Source organism: Lissotriton helveticus, chromosome 5_1, assembly GCF_964261635.1.
Source record: "Lissotriton helveticus chromosome 5_1, aLisHel1.1, whole genome shotgun sequence".
NCBI classification, from domain to species: Eukaryota; Metazoa; Chordata; class Amphibia; order Caudata; family Salamandridae; genus Lissotriton; species Lissotriton helveticus.
In genome coordinates this window covers 1,096,444,539-1,096,462,791 of record NC_136065.1, presented here as the reverse complement: position 1 = coordinate 1,096,462,791, position 18,253 = coordinate 1,096,444,539, and the positions used below count along the sequence as shown (strand labels likewise).

The 18,253-nt window shown below is 42.0% G+C and overlaps 1 protein-coding gene across 10 annotated transcripts in view; it reads left to right on the top strand.

Annotated features, from left to right (window-relative positions):
* Positions 1 to 18,253, top strand: part of STN1 (STN1 subunit of CST complex) — a 508,555-nt gene that overhangs the window by 385,076 nt on the left and 105,226 nt on the right. For all 10 annotated transcript variants that reach the window (XM_078643719.1, XM_078643715.1, XM_078643710.1 and 7 more), the window contains 2 exons: positions 2,686 to 2,802; positions 7,676 to 7,748. In XM_078643719.1, coding sequence (XP_078499845.1) covers positions 2,686 to 2,802; positions 7,676 to 7,748 — 190 coding nt within the window. The remainder of the gene's footprint in view (positions 1 to 2,685; positions 2,803 to 7,675; positions 7,749 to 18,253) is intronic.

Genomic DNA, 18,253 nt, shown 5'->3' with positions numbered 1-18,253 from the left:
CACCCAAGAGGAATAGGTGTGATGTTGTTCAAGGTTGTTGAACTAGTTGTTAAGATCACTCAAGTGGAATAGATCTGTGTCTTTCATTAACATGTCTGAAATAAAATTCAGGAGAACATCTTGTAAAGCATTGCTGTGTGGAGGTGGTCTGTAGATGAGCAGGAAGGAGTTGTAGAATGTCAGGTGTGTAAGTATATATCTAGGCAATTGTAATCGCTTGTCTCAAGAAAAGAATTAAAGGCTAAAGACCATTCTCAAAAATATAGTACTACAATTTTATTGACATGACATCAGTGCATAAAACTTATTAAAAACAATCGTTTAATAAAACCAAAACAAAGATTAAAAATGACCCTAATACGGACATACAATACATATACAACAAAATGTGCAGGAAACAATAATAAATTAATAAAAAACACAATGTGTAAAATGTGGCACAATAATGTATCTTATTGTGCCACATTTTACACATTGTGTTTTTTATTCATTTATTATTGTTTCCTGCACATTTTGTTGTATATGTATTGTATGTCCCTATTAGGGTCATTTTTAATCTTTGTTTTGGTTTTATTAAACGATTGTTTTTAATAAGTTTTATGCACTGATGTCATGTCAATAAAATTATAGTACTATATTTTTGAGAATCGTCTTTAGCCTTTAATTCTTTTCTTGAGACAAGCGATTACAATTGCCTAGATATATACTTACACACATGAATTTACCCTGTTCTAGGAATTGTTTATTCTTTATTGCTCAGGGGGCCTTTGTTTTACTCGCCGCTGTAGAATGTCAGGTCAGGTAAGCAAGGTACAAATACAGATTCACTACAATGTTGTGTGGTGTGTAATGTTGGGGGCTGTTAAAGACTTTTCCAAACCACAGCTATTTCCAATCACCTTTGTTAATTTCTGAGTAGATTTGGGTAACCCTTCGGAATGATCTCATATGGATTGCATAAGGCATCTTCTCCCAGCCAAGTTTCAATGATGAAGAAGAAGTTTGGCGTTAGATGATTGGTTATAAATTTGGATTCTGTTTTTGCTTGAGCATCTTTCATTAATGTGGAGGACTGGAGGTTTCAGCATACGTTGGTGAGTTAAGTCGTTTCAGGGATTCCTCCGTTCAGTGAGGCTGCAATGTTCAAAAGATAGGATTGTGGTGTTCTGTTTTCTGGATTTTAGCATTGCCCGGAGGACTGCAAGGCCTTCTGGTGATTGCTCTGTCAAGTGCTTGGTCTGTTGTGGTGGGAAACAGTGTGAGCAGAGAAGTGTAGCTGATTGCTCTGCCGGTTGCTCAGGAGATTGCTGTGGCCTGTCAGGCCAAGGGTGGAATATGTGGAATGGGTTGGATGTTCACTCTCGTATTTACCAGGCCAGTTTGATAGCAGGTAGTGAGGTGAGTGATGTATTTTGCTGGAGAGGCAGCACTGATGGAGAAACTTGGCTTTGGTAATTCTTCCAAGGGAAAATGATTAGATGGCTTTCCATTGACTGTTCTGTTGATTGCAATAGTTCCCTTGGTTTCTCAGGTTCGATAAGCAGCAGAGTCCCCGGGGAAAGCAAAGCCCAGGATTCATCTAGTTGGTCAAGGGGAGGGCTAAAGTATTTCATTGAGTTAAGATAAATAGGAAATGATTAAGGATAGAAGGTTAGAAGTGTATTAAATAGGTTTGGTGGGAATATATGGTAGAGTTTTTGAAACGGGGTACGTATTTGTTGAAGGCAGTAAAGCACTGGGGAATGAGAGGGATATTTCATAATAGGTGTGGTTTTTGTTGGACATGAATGGTGAATCATGAGGGGAAAAGGGTCAATGGGCCAGCTATTTTAAACAATTTTACGCTTGCAAACAATGCAATTTGCAAGATCATAGAGTTTAGCAAGCACAAAATTACCAAAATCTCTTTTGTGATCTGGAAATTCCTTTCTGAATTGCAAAAGTGGTTTTGTGACTCATTCTGAGTCACAGTTAGGTTGGGGCATGTAAGAGGCATTCCCTTTAATTGCGAATTGTAATTAGATTTATCAACGCAGTCTCATACCATTGAAAAAATGACTGGCTCCTCAAAGGAGGTTGTGACAGACTCACAAGGAGGAAGCCATGCCTGTAGGGTAGCTTCCCCTTTAAGAATAGTGTCAGGTGGCCTTGGGTAGAGGAACAGGCAGTGGTCCAGGGAACCACTGCCTGCTTCATCTCATGATTTCCCAAATGAGAAACAATTATTATTAAAGCAGCACTGCCGTTTTTGTAAAGAACAATGACTGCTGTAAAAAAACTTTCCTTTTTAGAAATGGAAAGACAGGGGAGATTCCTTAAAGTTCCACCATGCCTGTGTTTCTAGCCAATCACAGAGGGTCACAAATTGCTACATGCCTAATTAATATTCATTGTGCAGGTCTTTCAATAACATCCTGCGACTGGGCTTTATGCGGTGTGACCTAATAATACATAGGTTGCGTCATATAATAAAAAGCAGGTCACAATAACTGTGCAATTTACACCCACCCTTTGTGACCTGCCTTTTCTTACATCGAGCCTTTTGTCTTTGTGTGCGAGGCAGAAAGAAAAATGAATGAGTTTTTTCAGACATTCACTCATATAACTGCATTTAGTTTCAAATGGAAAATTGCTTTGATGTGTATTTTTTTAGTCATGGTATGTGTTTTATCTTTTTTGTTTTAGGTTAATCAAAGTTGTCCTACAACCAAAGAGGTTCGCAGTCTTTTTACAGACGCAATAGGTGTGCTACAGAAGAGAGGTGTAATTTTCCTAAAATCACAGAAGCATGACGTCTATCATGTAAGGCAATTCGAAATTTGATGTCAGATTGTGTGGTCGATATATCTGAATAACTTTAATGATTTAACTTGCCCTGAAACAAATTAAGTGAGCCTGTTAGTGGTTCATAGTCAGTGTTGGTGAACGTGGCCGCTGTGTAAGCAACCTGATACAAAGGGCCTAATTCTGAGTTTGGCGGTCCGTGGACCGCCAAACTCAGTGTTGTGGCGGTGGTGGTCCAACCACCACCGCACTGGCTGTCCGACCGCCCTATCACAGCTTTGGCGGTCAGACCGCCATTTGACTGGGTCAGTCTCCAGGGAACCGCAATCTCTGGCAGTGGCGTGGCAGTCAGGGCCTCACAATAGGATGGTGGGACCGCTGCCACACTGCCATGCATATTACGAGTTTCCTGACCGCCAGTGTTGGCATGGAGGTTTTTACTCCATACATCTGCTGGTGGTCAGGAACCAAAGGGGGCCGCCCAGGTCCCCCCTTGCCCAATGCATGTCAGAGCATGCAGGGGAGCACATGTTCTGCCTCCCTGTGTGCATGCACTCCCAGTTCCAGCATGGCTTGGACTTCACAGTCCATGCTGTGCTGGAACGCCCTGTGGTGGTCCCATGGCACTGCCTTTCCAAGGCTCCCGTTGGAGCCTCGGAAAGGCACAACCGCAAGACCGCTACGCCACTGTCCACCAGACCACAAGTTAACTTGTAATCAGAATCAGGCAGGCGGCGGACTTATTTGGTGGTACTGGAGTGAGGTGTGGCTGCCCACTTCAGGACCGCCAAACTCTTAATCGGGCCCAAAGTCTTTTGAACCTGCAATGACTGTCATACATGCAGTGACATAAGGTAAGTCCTTGGATGCAGAATGAAAAATGTCCTAGCTATCTCAACAGAAAGCTTCAATTCTATTAAGGAATCTGAGGCAAGGATTACTCCGTACTTTCTTCACTTTATTAAACAATAGCCATTTTTATGAAGAACTACAAAAATACTTCATTTCCCATAACTCTTGGGGGAAAAGTCAACAGTTCAACAATATACACTGTCCAATCAGATAAGCCCAGGGCCTCTTTATAGTCCCCTGTTGATGTTCCCTCTTTCTCCTTCTTCCTGCAACTGCAGACGGATATAGATATCATTCATCTTGTGTCGACCCTTCAGCCCTAGAAGAAACATAAGTGGAGATGTATGAAGTTGGAATTAAACTGTCCTTGCAGCATATCTGACAGAAACCAGTTCAGACAATAACATGTATCAATCCAGTAAAAAATAAGGCTACCCACCTTAGAGTAATCCCATGATATTATAGGGTGGGAATGATAGCGGGTTGGTTAATCCTTGCCTCCGTGTCCTTAATAGAATTGAAAATTTCTGTTGAGATAGCTAGGAAATGTTTCATTTTATGTCATGAAAGAAAGTGAGGATTATGCTGGTTCAAAGCTTATCCACAACCGGCAAAGTAATTCTCGGTTCTGGTTTAAAGTAGAGCCTCTTAAAGGTTGAAACTGATTACCAGTCCGCTGCATTGAGAATATCCTTCAGGCAGGCTCCGAGAGCGAAAGTATATGAAGCCATAGCTCCTCTGGTTGAGTTAGCCAAATACTTTGGTATCAATGCCGGCGTCTTGCGTGGCCCATCGGACCTGGCGATGTTAGTTGAAGAGGCTGCCGTGAACGATTTTCGCAGGGCTGTCAACAATTATTGTTCTCCATGGGGCAGAGGTCCGCCATCATAAACTCATAAACTCATAACTCTTTCTACACCTTACCACACATAGCTTTGAGGAATCTGAAAAAGAAGGAAAAGTCACTGATCTAGAATTGCATTTTGTACGTTTTCAAATATGGAAAGTAACCTCCTCTTAGGTAAATACTCTACCTGATAGATCCAGTGCTCTGACATCAGAAACACGCCGGCACAAAACCAGACACAGGACAGTGGCTAACTTGGCTAACAGGTCCTTTCCGGAGAGGTATTTGTTGGATTGCCAAGACAAAACCACCTTAAGAACGTTGTTGACATCCCAGAAAGCAGAGTATCTAAGTGCCGGAGGACGGGAGGCACAAGTTCCTCGCAATAATTTACGCACCAAGTGGTGCTCTACCACTGGCAGGCCAACAATTCTCGAGTGGCCTGCCAAAATAGTGAACTTGAATGCATTAATGGACCAGTATGCAAGCCCCTCCGATGCCAAGGAGGCAAGGAAATTCAAAATGTGGACAACCTCTGTCCCCACGGGATCCAAATGCCTTTCATGATACCAGCCCAACCATTGAGCCCATGCTAACCTATAATGTTTAATTGTACTGTCCTCCCATGCCTTGGAGAAGAGGGATGCAGCATGTCATGAAAGACCCAGGACTTTCCATCGTTCCCTGTAATCATCCATGCCATAAGAGAAAGAGACCCCTCCAAGACTAAATGATGGAAAATCCCCTCTGAGTCTTTTGAGGAGATCCGCAAAGTGGGGTAGAAGGATTGGAAAACCCCAAGAAAGTTCCAGAAGAACTGTATACCAGACTTGTGACCTCCAGGTTGGGGTCACAAGAACCATGTCCACACCCTGTCATCTTACCTGAATCAAGAGGTGCATGATCATAACAAATGGCGGGAAAACATAACCCCACTCCGGCTGCCAGTCATGGAGGAAAGCGTCTATGTCTCCTGCTTCCAAATCTGGGCGCCTGCTGAAAACTTCGGAAGTTGACGGTCCAGGTGGGATGGAAAGAAGTCCACCGAGAATGGACCTCATCGTTCATTGAGGACTTGGAACACTTTCGGATGTAGATGCCAAAGGGTCGCCTCGCGGAGGTATTGTGAGTGCCAGTTGGCTATCTGTTTGACCACCCCTGGAAGGTGTTTCGCTTATACCAAGATTTGATACACTAGACAGTAGTCCCAGAAGTCGTAGACCACGTCCAACAAATTGTTAGAATGCGTGCCTCAGGTTTTTTAGTGGACTGATGCCACTTTGAATAACCAGAAAAAAGCCCCGGAAGCCTGAGACACTTAACTTGACTGCTGGAGTAGGAAAAAAAGAGGAAGAGGCAACATCAACAGGGGACTATCAAGGGGCCCTGGCCTCATCTGATAGACAGTGTATATTGTTGAACTGTTGACTTTTCCCTGAGAGTTATGGGAAATTAAGTATTTTTGTGTTTCTTCGAAGAATGGCTGCTGTCTAATAAAGTGAAGGAAGTACAGCGTAATCCTTCCCTCCAGTCCTGACATAGAATCTGAGCAAATGGGCATTCTTTTTGTAACAAAAAAGCTGGTTTATAACAACTTGCCATGGAAAGTATATTTTATTGCAATTTTTGCAATCATTATTGTATTTCACTATTATGCAGTGGAGGGCTTTATATTATTTATTTATCATGACAACGTTTTAAAACAAGATAAAGATTTCTACATCTTCTTACTTTACCTACGAATGTGAAACTTTTACAGACCTTGTTGTACATCACATTTGGTTTCTCAGCAGTGCCTAGTTCCTTCAAAGCTGCACTGTGACTTTATAAGAAAGGGGAGAAAGATGGAGACAGGGATTATATGCCTCGTATTGTACCCTCTCATTTCTTGCCCCTTTATTCGTAGTACTAAGGCAGTTCACGTTAGCAAACTCTTAAAACATTGTGTAGCACCCAAGTTCATCTATGTGGCTAAGGAATTGGTCATATTTGATGGAATTCAGGTCGCACAAAGTAGGTGTGAAGCTCTGAAATGAGGTGTGAAGATGTGAAGTGGGAGCTTTCACTGGAAGACTAAATATCTCCAAGGTGGCACAGGAGGAAAACTGAAATCAAAACAAGAGTTCTTGCCCCGTGACATCTCGATATGAAAGATGAAAGTGACTGGCTAAACTGTGTCCCTTTATAGAAAATACTGCTCAACAGGTACTCAAAATAAATCACATCCATATCTACTATTTGTGACTGTAGGTTTTGGTTGAATTGTTTATTTATCAGCTTTAGAGGAGTTAATTTGAGATGCTGGATGGGCATGCACGGTAGGAGTATGGTTTAGAAGAGAGAGTGCTAACCTTGGAGTCCAGAGGCTGGTAGAGCTGCATTGTAATTCAGGTTGAGCACTTCATGTGTTTGCCACTGGATCAAAAATGTTTCTCTCCTATCCTCTTTGGAACCTCAGCCATTGACGCAGCAGATTTTTATAGTTTTGATATTCCATGTAAATTCCAGTGTCATAAGATACCACGAGTCCATGAGAGGTGACAGTTAGTAGTGAGTGAACTAGCATATATCGGAATTTGGGTTACTGGTTGAAGGGGGTGAAACACTACTCAAGCAAGACAACAATCTCAGTCCGGGTTAAACACAAGCAAAATCCAAATTAACCTCTGGTAGCTTGGCTCAAACGCAGTCAGGCTTAACATAGAGGAAATGTGTAAAGTATTTAGGCATCATTTCAAAAAGTAAAAAAGGGAAAACACAACACAAGAAAAATCCTGCACCAATTTAGAAAAATGGAGTACAATTTGATAAATTACTTGACACTGAAACAACAAGATCCCAATCAGTAGAACCGGAGATATGCAATTTTAAATGTTTCAGGTACGTAAAGTGCCTAGAAGTAAAACGTGTGCAAGACTGGCTGATAGTCACAAGTTCTGGCTGCCCATGATAGAGAGTGGCTCATGGTTCGATCCCTGGCGCTGGCAGCAGCTCAGCTCAGCATCATGTGACTCTGGGCAATCCCCGACTGCTCCCAGCTCCTTGAAACCTTAAGGGGGGATATGTTCACAAGTTACAAATATGGGCTATTTATTATTACGTCTGTTACGTTTTTACATAATAAAATGGCACTGATGTGGTATAAGAAGTTGCCAAGGTTTTTAATACACATTTCCTTTCTGATCTGTCTAGACAACTGACCAAGATAAGGAGCTGCACAAGACAACACTCAGCATCATTCAGGCAGATTGCAAGAGACATCGGCGTAAGTTACACATATTGTCATATCAGCCCTAATGTGTAACATTAGATGGAGAAGTGTTTGATTTCCCCGAGTAAAGTATTGGAAACCCCAGTCAAAAGTCGGGAAAACCTGACCATAATTCTTCTCTACTGTAAGCAATGTGAGGTATTCAAAGTTTTGAGGCATGTAACCTACTAGTACTCAAACAAAATGCCCCTTTATGCATGAAGTTTTAACTATTTCATTGCCTATGAAATGCATATACAGGCAATAGGAAACCTGAAAATAAATATTTATTGTGCTGTTATTTCTCTACTCTAGAATTACCTGTTGTGTCTCATTTGGAATTGGTATGTCAGCAAATCTAACCTCTGGTCTTGACATAAAATATGTGTGGTAGTCCTCTTTAATGGTAGGAGTTCATTGGAATGTTGACAGTCTTCTTGGTGGTGTTGCAGTGGAAGCACTTTTGGGGTTTTCTAGCACTGGGCCCATACACGCTTTGTTTTGTCTAACTTAATCTTAGTTTCTTCACTAAAATTCTGTGCTTCACCACAGAGGCATTGGTCCTCAGATTGACCTTTCTCTGTCATAGTGAGGGGTGAGAAATCAAGATTTCCCACTGTCAGCCCCCCAATAAGGACCAGTAATTGTTAGCCAACTTTCAAATTAGTGATCAGGTTCAGATAAACTGCTCTCAGAACCACGCTACAGATTGAAATATTGCAACTGGAAGACCCAACCTCCTAAAGAAGTTTAATTAAGCAAAACTTATACAAACCAAGAGCTCTTCTGTGGTTTCACAAAACAAGAACAAAATAACCTGATGTTCTGAAAATAATCTATGATCAGGGCACCTTGAATTATGCGGCCTTGAAGGGCTAAATTATGCGGTAGGGTTCAGTAAATTATGCGGCAAGAAAAGGCAAATTATGTGCCACATTTTGTGATAGTATAACTTCATCATTTTGTCACTTTTCAACTTAACACTGTCTGGGCATTAGTTGCACCTCTGTAGTACCCAAATGTAGCAATAACCAACAAAAAGGTGACCAGTCTTCCATTGTGGAAGGCCTTCCATTGCACTGCAACAAGTGTCACAGTGGTTTTGGTAGTGTCTGAACTGTTTGAGCTAGAAACAGTTAGAATCTGCAGATTAATCAGCGTATGATGGATTTTTTGGCAAATGCGGCACATCTATAACTATACAAAAATCGCCGCACAATCACAGAATTCAAGTGACTCTATCATGCATTTAGAAATCAGATCATTGCAAGCACAATTTCTGTAGAAATAACATTAAGACACAAAAAAAGACTCCAACAAATTATGAAAATGTGGTTATTGTATTAAAGATGTAAATGTAATGTATGTGTAAATGTAAATGTATTGGACTTGTAAAGCGCACGGCTGCCCGTAAGCGTCCCGGCGCTTGCTTAGGGAACCCGTCCTGGTATTCCCCTGTGAGAAACCCCGGCAGGGTGTCCACAAGGTGAAAGCCAGGCATCCCACTGCGAGGGGCCGTAGTGGAGATTAAGCAAGCTATTGCCCAGAGTCGCAGAGTGTGACCCCGTGAGTTGAGTAGGCACCAGAGCGAGAATTGTCGAGTCCGTGGAATTTTTGAGCCCGAGACCCGCCGAGGCAGGGAACCGAACCCTGGTCCACGGTTGATCTCAGCTTCCGGGTCTGCCGCCTCTAACCACTGAGCCACGCTTCTCCACCACCAAAGATCCAAAATCAATACAGAGAAGTAACATTTTAAGAAGCTCTGCCATGAGTCTAACAGCATAAAACTGCACATTTAGTCAAAGTAAATCTGTTTCTGAATAAAATAATCCATAAGAGGATGAATTACAGTTAGAAATTCCTACCACCAACAAAGGGAGGAGGAGGGTTCACATGAGTTCCCCTGGCATGTGCAAAGCAATCAAATTTGAGTCTACTAAGGAAAAGGTCCATGGGCAAGGGGAGTGGAGCATTAATCAGGAAAGTTCAGGGTTGATCTCTCACCAGACTGCCCCAAATCACCCAGCAGGCAAGTTCATCATCAGGTGAAAAAGGCAAGAGGCATATAAATGTAGTCCGGCAGGCAGATTGGAAGCAAGGACGTGAAGGGGTCAGGCAGATTGGAAGCAAGGACGTGAAGGGGTCTAAAATACAAGACGGCTCGGCTGAAAACAAAAGAGCACCCCTCCTCTTAGGAAAGTCACTTTTAATACTCCAGATCATCCATTTGTGACATCAGTTGTCACCATATGATGGACTGAATGTCTTGTGATTGCAAACCTAGTACAAAATTGATACTCCAACATATTTTCCCATGTTGCTCATGACAAACGACTGTCCATTCCATCCTTCGAGGTTAGTTGACAAAGAGCTTATTTACTTTGTTTCTCTTCTAGGATTTAGTGAAAAGGTTCAGGTCTCACCAAGTAACAGAAAAAGAAGTACTTGAACAGTATCTTCTTGTTTAAAGAATGTTGCATAAACAGAACATATAAAGCAACATTTGAGGAAACGTAGCAAAAGTCCATTGCACCAGGCTATCAAATAATGCAGCCTAAGGAAAAAGGCAATTAAATGCATGTTAAAGTTAGCTTTTATTATTTAGTAAATCCAACATATGATGTATGAGGATACTTGTATGGTTGTCAGAGATAATTACACAGAAATGTTCAACTTTAACTGTGGTCTACTACCAAAATTCAAAAGTCCCTATGTGCAAACTATTCCTAAAACTCATTAAAATAAAATAATGTCTACAAATATAAGATCTTATTAATGTTTGGCACGTATACTGAACGTTTCAGTCATATGGCATATTGTATACATAAATTGCACCCCTTTCTATATTGCTATGGTGCTTTACAATGAAGTCATTACAAATGCCAAGTTTCATCTTTACATTTTCATAAGAACTTTGTTAAAATATAAACGAATCTGTTAATTAACATGTTAAATTCATTATTTGATTAATCTTGCAATTTCTCCATATCCAAGCACACTTTTACTATTCTAGTACTTCAACTTTTCTCAGTTTCAGTGTTGTTTCTCTAGACGTGTGCAAAGTGCACATTAGAGTTTTCATTCTCAAAATGGGTTTGTATGTCATATCAAGAATGATCAGCTTTTTCACTGTCTCACTGTGACAGGCAGGGGTTAGACAAATGGGCATTGAGGACGGTGCTGTAGCTCTGTCGTAATGTTATCTAATGATGCCAACTGTTATAACAGTTTGCACCTGCCGTACACATGGGTAAATGAACTGCTCGGGGCTTGATAAGGTTTCCTGTAGAGCTTGGAAGAAGCATGTAACAAGCACCAGGTGAGCCTCTACCCTTAAATTCGGAATGCCTGCATGTGGACTCATTTGATGTGCGTTGATGGAACTCACATAGTAGATGCAGTTTCCGCATGTTTCATTGAAAACCTCATCCCGAATCTTGTTTTTTTGGTTTGGTTGTTATATTAATCAGTGATTAGGCTGAAATGTTACCCTACATTATGCATGAAGAGAGCTATTATCAACCAGAGAGAATTGAAAATAAGTGTCAGAGAAAACACGAGGAGGGCAACAATATCATATTTTGACTAATGTATTTCATGGCATGTGCGTTTGGGGATTTCCCAAGATTGATGAACAGCAATGTAGGTGGGTGTGGCATAAACAGCAAATAAAGTTCTGAAACCAATAACTTCCCCCAGCATGTTGCCAATGACCACCTCCTCTTGCAGTTAACGTCAAACCCATAGTTTTTTCAAGACATCAGTCACAGGTAGGCTGGTTAGTTAGTTCTGTCAACCATGTGTGGGGCCCATGATAAAATATACTTGCATGGCCCATTTTCTGCTTTTGCAAAGGCCTCAGCCTGGTGCATAGTTTGTCAGCCAACTCAAATTCCATTTCACTTCGGCAGGTTGCATAAAAAATATTTATTTTGTACTCCGTTATTAAAACTTAATTCCAATGCACCTGTTTAGGCTGAAATTAAGTGACACGAGTGATAACAGATTGCAGAAAAATTATTTTTATGCATCCTGCCTAAGTGAAACAGGGCTGGATTGCTCATGTCTTCTGGCTTTTGAGAGGCAGGAAACTGGTTGCTGGCATCCACCATACTTGTAATTTACCCCATAGGTCCCTGACAACCATTACAATCTTTAGAGCAAGGTTCTTCAACCTTTTCTGTGGTAAGAGCTCCTTATGTACAGTTAAAATCATCCTGAGCTACTAGTGTTTAAGTATTAATAGTGACCACATCAGACAAGATTATATTAGTGATGACTATATGCAAGATTGCCTGTAGTGATCACCTGAGTTCATCGGTCTTGGTTTCCAGGATCAATATAAAAAATAGGCTTTGTCAATGTGGAATGCCTCTATATGGGCAATACATATCAACCACAAATTAAATGACCCATGCAAGAAAGTAATATTTGTAACAAGTCTTCCTAGCGCTGCATGCTATATGCCTCAAATGGCAGGTTCAAGTATATTCCGGAAATTCAACAATTGTTCTCCAAAATGCTTCCAAAGTCTAAAAATGCATTGTTTCGAATACATGCTTTTTAATTTTGGTGTACATATATTTTGTTTTAACCAAGCAAAAGCTTATCACGGAGTAGTCTGGGCTGCACCCAGGAGAGATACTTAAAGGTAGCCAGAGAGCTGCCAGTAGCTCACGAGCTACTCGTTGGAGGAGTCTGCTTTACTATTTGAACATACATTTGTTTTTTTCGAGTCCCCAGCACTTGTTCCCTCATTAATGTTCTCCACACTAAGCAAAAGAAAACTCAATGAGCTCAAATAAAAAAGCACATAATCAGTGTTATTGTATGGCCGATGCAGTCTCTCATCTTTGTGTGGGTTGTATCTCCTCATTTGGAGGGTACAATCTTCAATTGTATTGCAACAAATAGTCACTTTTCACCTCCGCCCATCTAATGGATGTCAGTCGACAGTTAACATTAGGGACTCATCTCAGTGCCAGCAGACACTTGTTAAAACTTTTAAAGATGGAGAGCAATGATGTTGTGTTCTTAACCTGACATGTAAAAAAAAGTTAGAACAATGCAGTTAAAAAAAAAAGTTTGAACAATGCAGTTATAAAAAAAGGTCTTGAACCACGTGAGGATCCACTCTCCGTTTAGTTGCTGTTTTGTGATAAATTGTAGATTTTTGGCGGCAAGCCTTAATTTCAGAGCTTTCGAAAGGACAGTCCTGCTGGGTAGTGTGATGCTGCTTTGCCTAATTTTTAGGGACTAATAGAATGAAGTTACCCCACTCTGGGTTTTTGCATGCAGTTTTTATGTATGAGTGTTCCTCGGAAGTGCTTGGGGAACACTTCACGGTGAATGTGTCCCGTTGAGTGAGCACGTTTATGCAATTACAAACAGCAATCACCTTAGCCTATCAGCTTCCCTGAACAACGCATACTTGCCTGCAAATTAGACAGGCATCAGAGACTAACACTCCCATACTACTAATGATTTTTAAGACAAACTTCTTGGAATACTCAAAATTACAGCGGCTAGTACTACCACTGAGTGGAGTGACCAGCAGCAGCAGTACAATCAGTGTCAAGCAAACTGTATCATTCTCTATCCACCAGTACAAGTGTAGTATCTCAGTCAATAGTATTAACTTTTTTCCTAAACTTTTGTATTCTTGTTTTATTTTAAGTACATGGAAAAGAGAAAAACAAACGTGGCATATACAAGTGGTACGGATAAAGGTGGTAAGTGGTAAATAAAGGATATTCAGAGCATCCGTAGTGGAGAACCCGGCCTTATGGGTCGAGCGGCGCAGGGCATGCCTAAGATCTCCGAGTTCACCTGCCTCGACCAAAAGAGACACGGGACACTCTGTTTGGCGTAGAAAAGTAGTTTTATTAGCTGCAGCTAAGCACAGTTATCTAAGAAGTACCACACAGGTAGGTTCTTAAGAGACTGCCACTTCAATCTGTGGCGCACAGTCTTTTATACAACACAAGTTTACAATGACAACTCCCAAATACACAAAACTGACAAATAGGAATAGTTTGAAAACAAGCTATCGGATATCTAAAACACACCCTCCTTTCAGACCCCGTGTGCTCTCCTCCCATCAGGTTAATCAACACTGGGGCCCGTAATTCAATTTGCAGGTGGCAAAACATGCGTAGAATGCTTCAAAAGAAGAGCTATGTAACAAGAGAACACACGGAGAGAATAGTGAAGGCCAGTTAAATAAGATAAGGTAGAGAAGAATGGTGGGACCCAAACAGTGGAGTAAGTCATGGATTAATCAGTCTAGACATTGCTTTGCTTACTCGGCCGGACCCTGACATCAGTGTCGTACACAAGGACAAAGGTTGTTCCTTGACGAGAAAAACATCGAGCAGCTGAAAGTGACAAAAAGACCATTTTTCCGCGTTAGCCGTGCTGCCTGAGTGAGGCAACATAAAATGGCGACTAAATGCAAAATGGCGGCTGTAGCGAAGCGAGGCTGAAAACTACGTAACCTCAGACCCTCCTTTTGCCATACTCAGGCAAAGCACAAAGTAACCCATTTCAATCTGAGTCAATATCAATGGTCATGAGGTCACTAAGATGTTGTTGCACCATCATCTTAATGTGTTCTGTCTGTTGTGCTACTGGTTTGGAGACACAGACTGTGGCACAAAGTCCACAAATGGCTGGACCACACTGTAGACAAAGACAACAAGAAAAGACGAGTGCTAAAATCATTCCAACGAAAGTTAGCACTTTCCATCCCCAAGTGGACAGTAGTCCCCAAAACCATCCCATCACAGACCAATCTCCAGTATCTTGGTGGATAGGCTCAGAGATGACATGTAGCTTAGAGATGGCTTGGTATACTGTAGGGGCGCTGTCAGGAATATAAATGCAACAACTGGACCCAATCAATTTGCAAACTCCTCCTTTATCTGCAAGTATTATGTCTAAAACCATTCTATTCTGTAAGGTCATAAGTCGATCCGCCTGAAGCTCAGCAGTCAAATTTTTCAATGCTCCAGAAGTTACATTGATTGTGGCATCCACTACACGGATCAACTGTCTGATATTTTTGCTATTGGCCATCGGACCCCAAAAGGGGAGAAACCCTTTCAGAAAATCCCCTCCTTCTTGCCCTGCTGTATCTTCTGAATCTGCTACTCCTCTAGCAACTCTCTTTCTGTGATAATCAGCAGGAGCGGTGTATGTAGGAGGGAGGAGAAAAGCTACATTACATGTTCCCGAGAAGTGTGTGGGAAGCCATGTATAAGCTTTATCATGACAGATGAAATATGTACCTTGTGATGCCACTATTGGTGCGGGTGTAGAAGGAGTATAGACATAAGTGTGGGAACAGTTGCTCCTCTCTAGCTTAGTTTTGGTATTCTGGCCATTTATTTGCAAGCACAAATGACCTCTTTGGGGTAGTACCCAAATCGGTGCAGAACTCTGTTGCTTGAGCTTGTCAGTAAGGCTAAGAGTATAGCGAGTTATATTCCACCCATCATACGCTCTCTTTTCATCTTTGGGAATCTTGATGATATCAGCAATCTTTGCCATAGTTACAATGCCTTTTATCAAAGAACTGTGACTGAAATCCACTCCACCATTATAGGATCCACCAGAAGGGTATCGAAGTAAATTCTGGTATGCATTGGAAAACATAGCCAGATAGGCCCAAGCAGAACCTTCATATGAGAAGGGGAGGACTAGATACGGCATTCCTCTTTGTGTATTATGCGGTATGAGACCACATACCCAACAGTCAGTAACATTTACTATCAATTGATGCTGGTGTAGCAGTTGAATGAACGAATTGTTAATATATTCCATTCTTCTCATTTGCTCGTGATCTGGGAGTGAGTAAAACTTATGCGGTGAAACGGTAGTAGAGGGAGTTAGCGGGACAGAAACGGGAACAGGTACTAACTGCAGGACATGAATAAGCCATCCTATGCATGCTAATAAACTACTTAAACCTACTAAAACACATAGTGCTACGCCACAACGACCAAATAATAATTTCTTATAATGAGCTCTCTTCAACATTTTAATATCACTTCCTTTCCCTGCACTATCCATTACTCTAAAGGCGTCGCTCACGATAATCTTCCTTAATCACTTGGCTGTGATTGTTAGCCGTCGTATGACACTGCAAGTCCTATTGACCTAGTCACTATTCAGGTCACAGCTCAAGACTCCTACCGTGACCCTGCAACTTTGATGGATAGGGGAAAGAATTTTTTTTTCTTTATTGACAGAATTGAAAGAAAGTCAAAATTAATTGTCCTTAGGGGATCTTTTCCTCAAATTATATTGTCTCTTTCCAAGCGTTGTCTGGTCCTGGAATAAATGTTCGGGATCTGTTGTATTGAGTCTCAGATGAACGGGGATAGCTTCCTGTAGAACATCATCGTCCTCTTTCTCCGAGCTAGTCCAATCCAGGTGTGCACTGCTGAACGGCACAAAACTGGGTACCTGCTCAAACTCACTGTCACCAATACCTTCTCGGACCCACTGGTCATACGGCAAAGGCAATGGTACCCTTTTGCAGTGCACACCGTGGATCCAGTGTCTTTTCCCCAGGACCTTGACAGCTGTACGAGTTGTAAGCAGAACTTGTCTTGGAGGCCCCCAGCGAGGTTCCAGGTTCCTTTTTCTCTGGAAATTTTTCAGGCACACCCAATCCCCAGGCTAGATGGTGTGTCCGGGATCTGAAGAGGCCTTTGGTAAAGCGTTTTGGACCTGTTGACGAATAACATGCAATTTAGTGGTGAGATCACGCAATTAGTCAACCAACAGTGGGTAGGGGATATCTGAGTACTTTTTGGGTCTGGGGACTCCCCAGACGTTAGCTGGGCGTCCAAACACAACCTCGTATGGGCTAAGCCCCAAACGAGAGTGAACAGTAGTTCTAGTAGAAAGGAGTGCAAAAGGCAAAGCATCAGGCCAATAAAGGCCCGTGCTGGCCTGAATCTTTGCTAGCTTAAGTTTGAGAGTGCCATTGTAACACTCTACCAAACCTGCTGACTGAGGATGGTTTGCCGCATGGAATTTCTGTCTAATGCCTAGACCTACACACACCTTTTGCATAATTTCACCTACAAATTCACTTCCATTGTCACTCCAGACAATGCGCGGCAAACCAAACCTCGAGAAGAATTCTTTCAAGAGTATTTTTGCAGTGGACAAAGCAGTGTTGTCCTTTAGGGGGTAGGCCTCTATCCATCTGGAAAAGGCACAAACCACCACCAGGACATACTTGAGATTATTGAAATGTTCCATATAGATGTAGTCTATTTGCAGTACCTCGAATGGGTACGTAGGGGGTGCAAAGTGACCTGCTGGAGTTGGAGTTCCCTTTCCTGGATTGTGCATCAAACAAACAATGCAATGTTTCACCACATTTTCTGCACATTTAGGAATACCAGCATTCTGCCATACTGGAGCTAAAAGCTTACATATACCCCGTGCATTAATATGGGCTGGTCCATGGGCCATAGTAACTACAGGCAGTACATACGCATCAGGTAACAACCATCGTTGATGCTCTGACAATTCCGTCCAACATCCCGTACTATCCAACATTCCCGTACTTTCTCTCCACGTACTTAATTCTTTCTCAGTAGCCTCCTTCTGGATCGCTTTCACACTTTCCACTGTGTCCTCACACATACCAGCTTCTGCAACCCATCTAGCAGGACCTGCAACATACATGCGACTTTCAACATTCCTCGCTGTTTCCTTCGTTATCTCATCTGCAAATGCATTTCCTCGACCCATGTCGTCAGTAATCTTTTTATGCGCGCTGCACTTAAGAATCGCTATTTGAGTGGGAAGGGCAAGTGATTCAAGAAGGTCAGTTACCAACTGACCATGCTGTATCTTGGTGCCGTGGGAGGTAAAGAATCCTCTTTCCTTCCACAAACGACCAAAACTGTGGGCAACGCCAAATGCATATTGGCTGTCGGTATAGACAGTCACTCTCTTCCCTTTCGCCAACACACATGCTCTTGTCAACGCAATCAATTCTGCAGCTTGCGCTGAATTATGCGGAATACGTGCGGTTTCTACCACTGTGTACAACGTCGTTACTGCTTAAGCAGCTGTCGTTTCACCATTAGGGAGCTTGAAACATGACCCATCTACCCATAGGATCCCATCCGGATCCACAAGTGGTGTGTCCTTGAGGTCTATTCGACCCTTTGTTTCTTCTTCAGTGCGAAGAAAACAATCATGCTGATCTTGTACATTGCTAGCATCCAAAGCAGGCAACAATGTTGCTGGATTCAGAACATTACATCTTTTTATGTGTATGTGACTAGCCAGAAGTGTCAACTCGTATCCAGACAAGCGAGCACTCGTTAAATGCTGAGTTTTCGTCCTATTAAGAAGAGTATCTACTGCATGTGGCACCATAACATTAAGAGTATGATCTAGCACTAGTCCAGCGGATTGACGAATAGAAATTGCCGCTGCTGCTGTTGCTCTAAGGCAACTAGGTAATGCCTTAGCTACTGGATCTAATG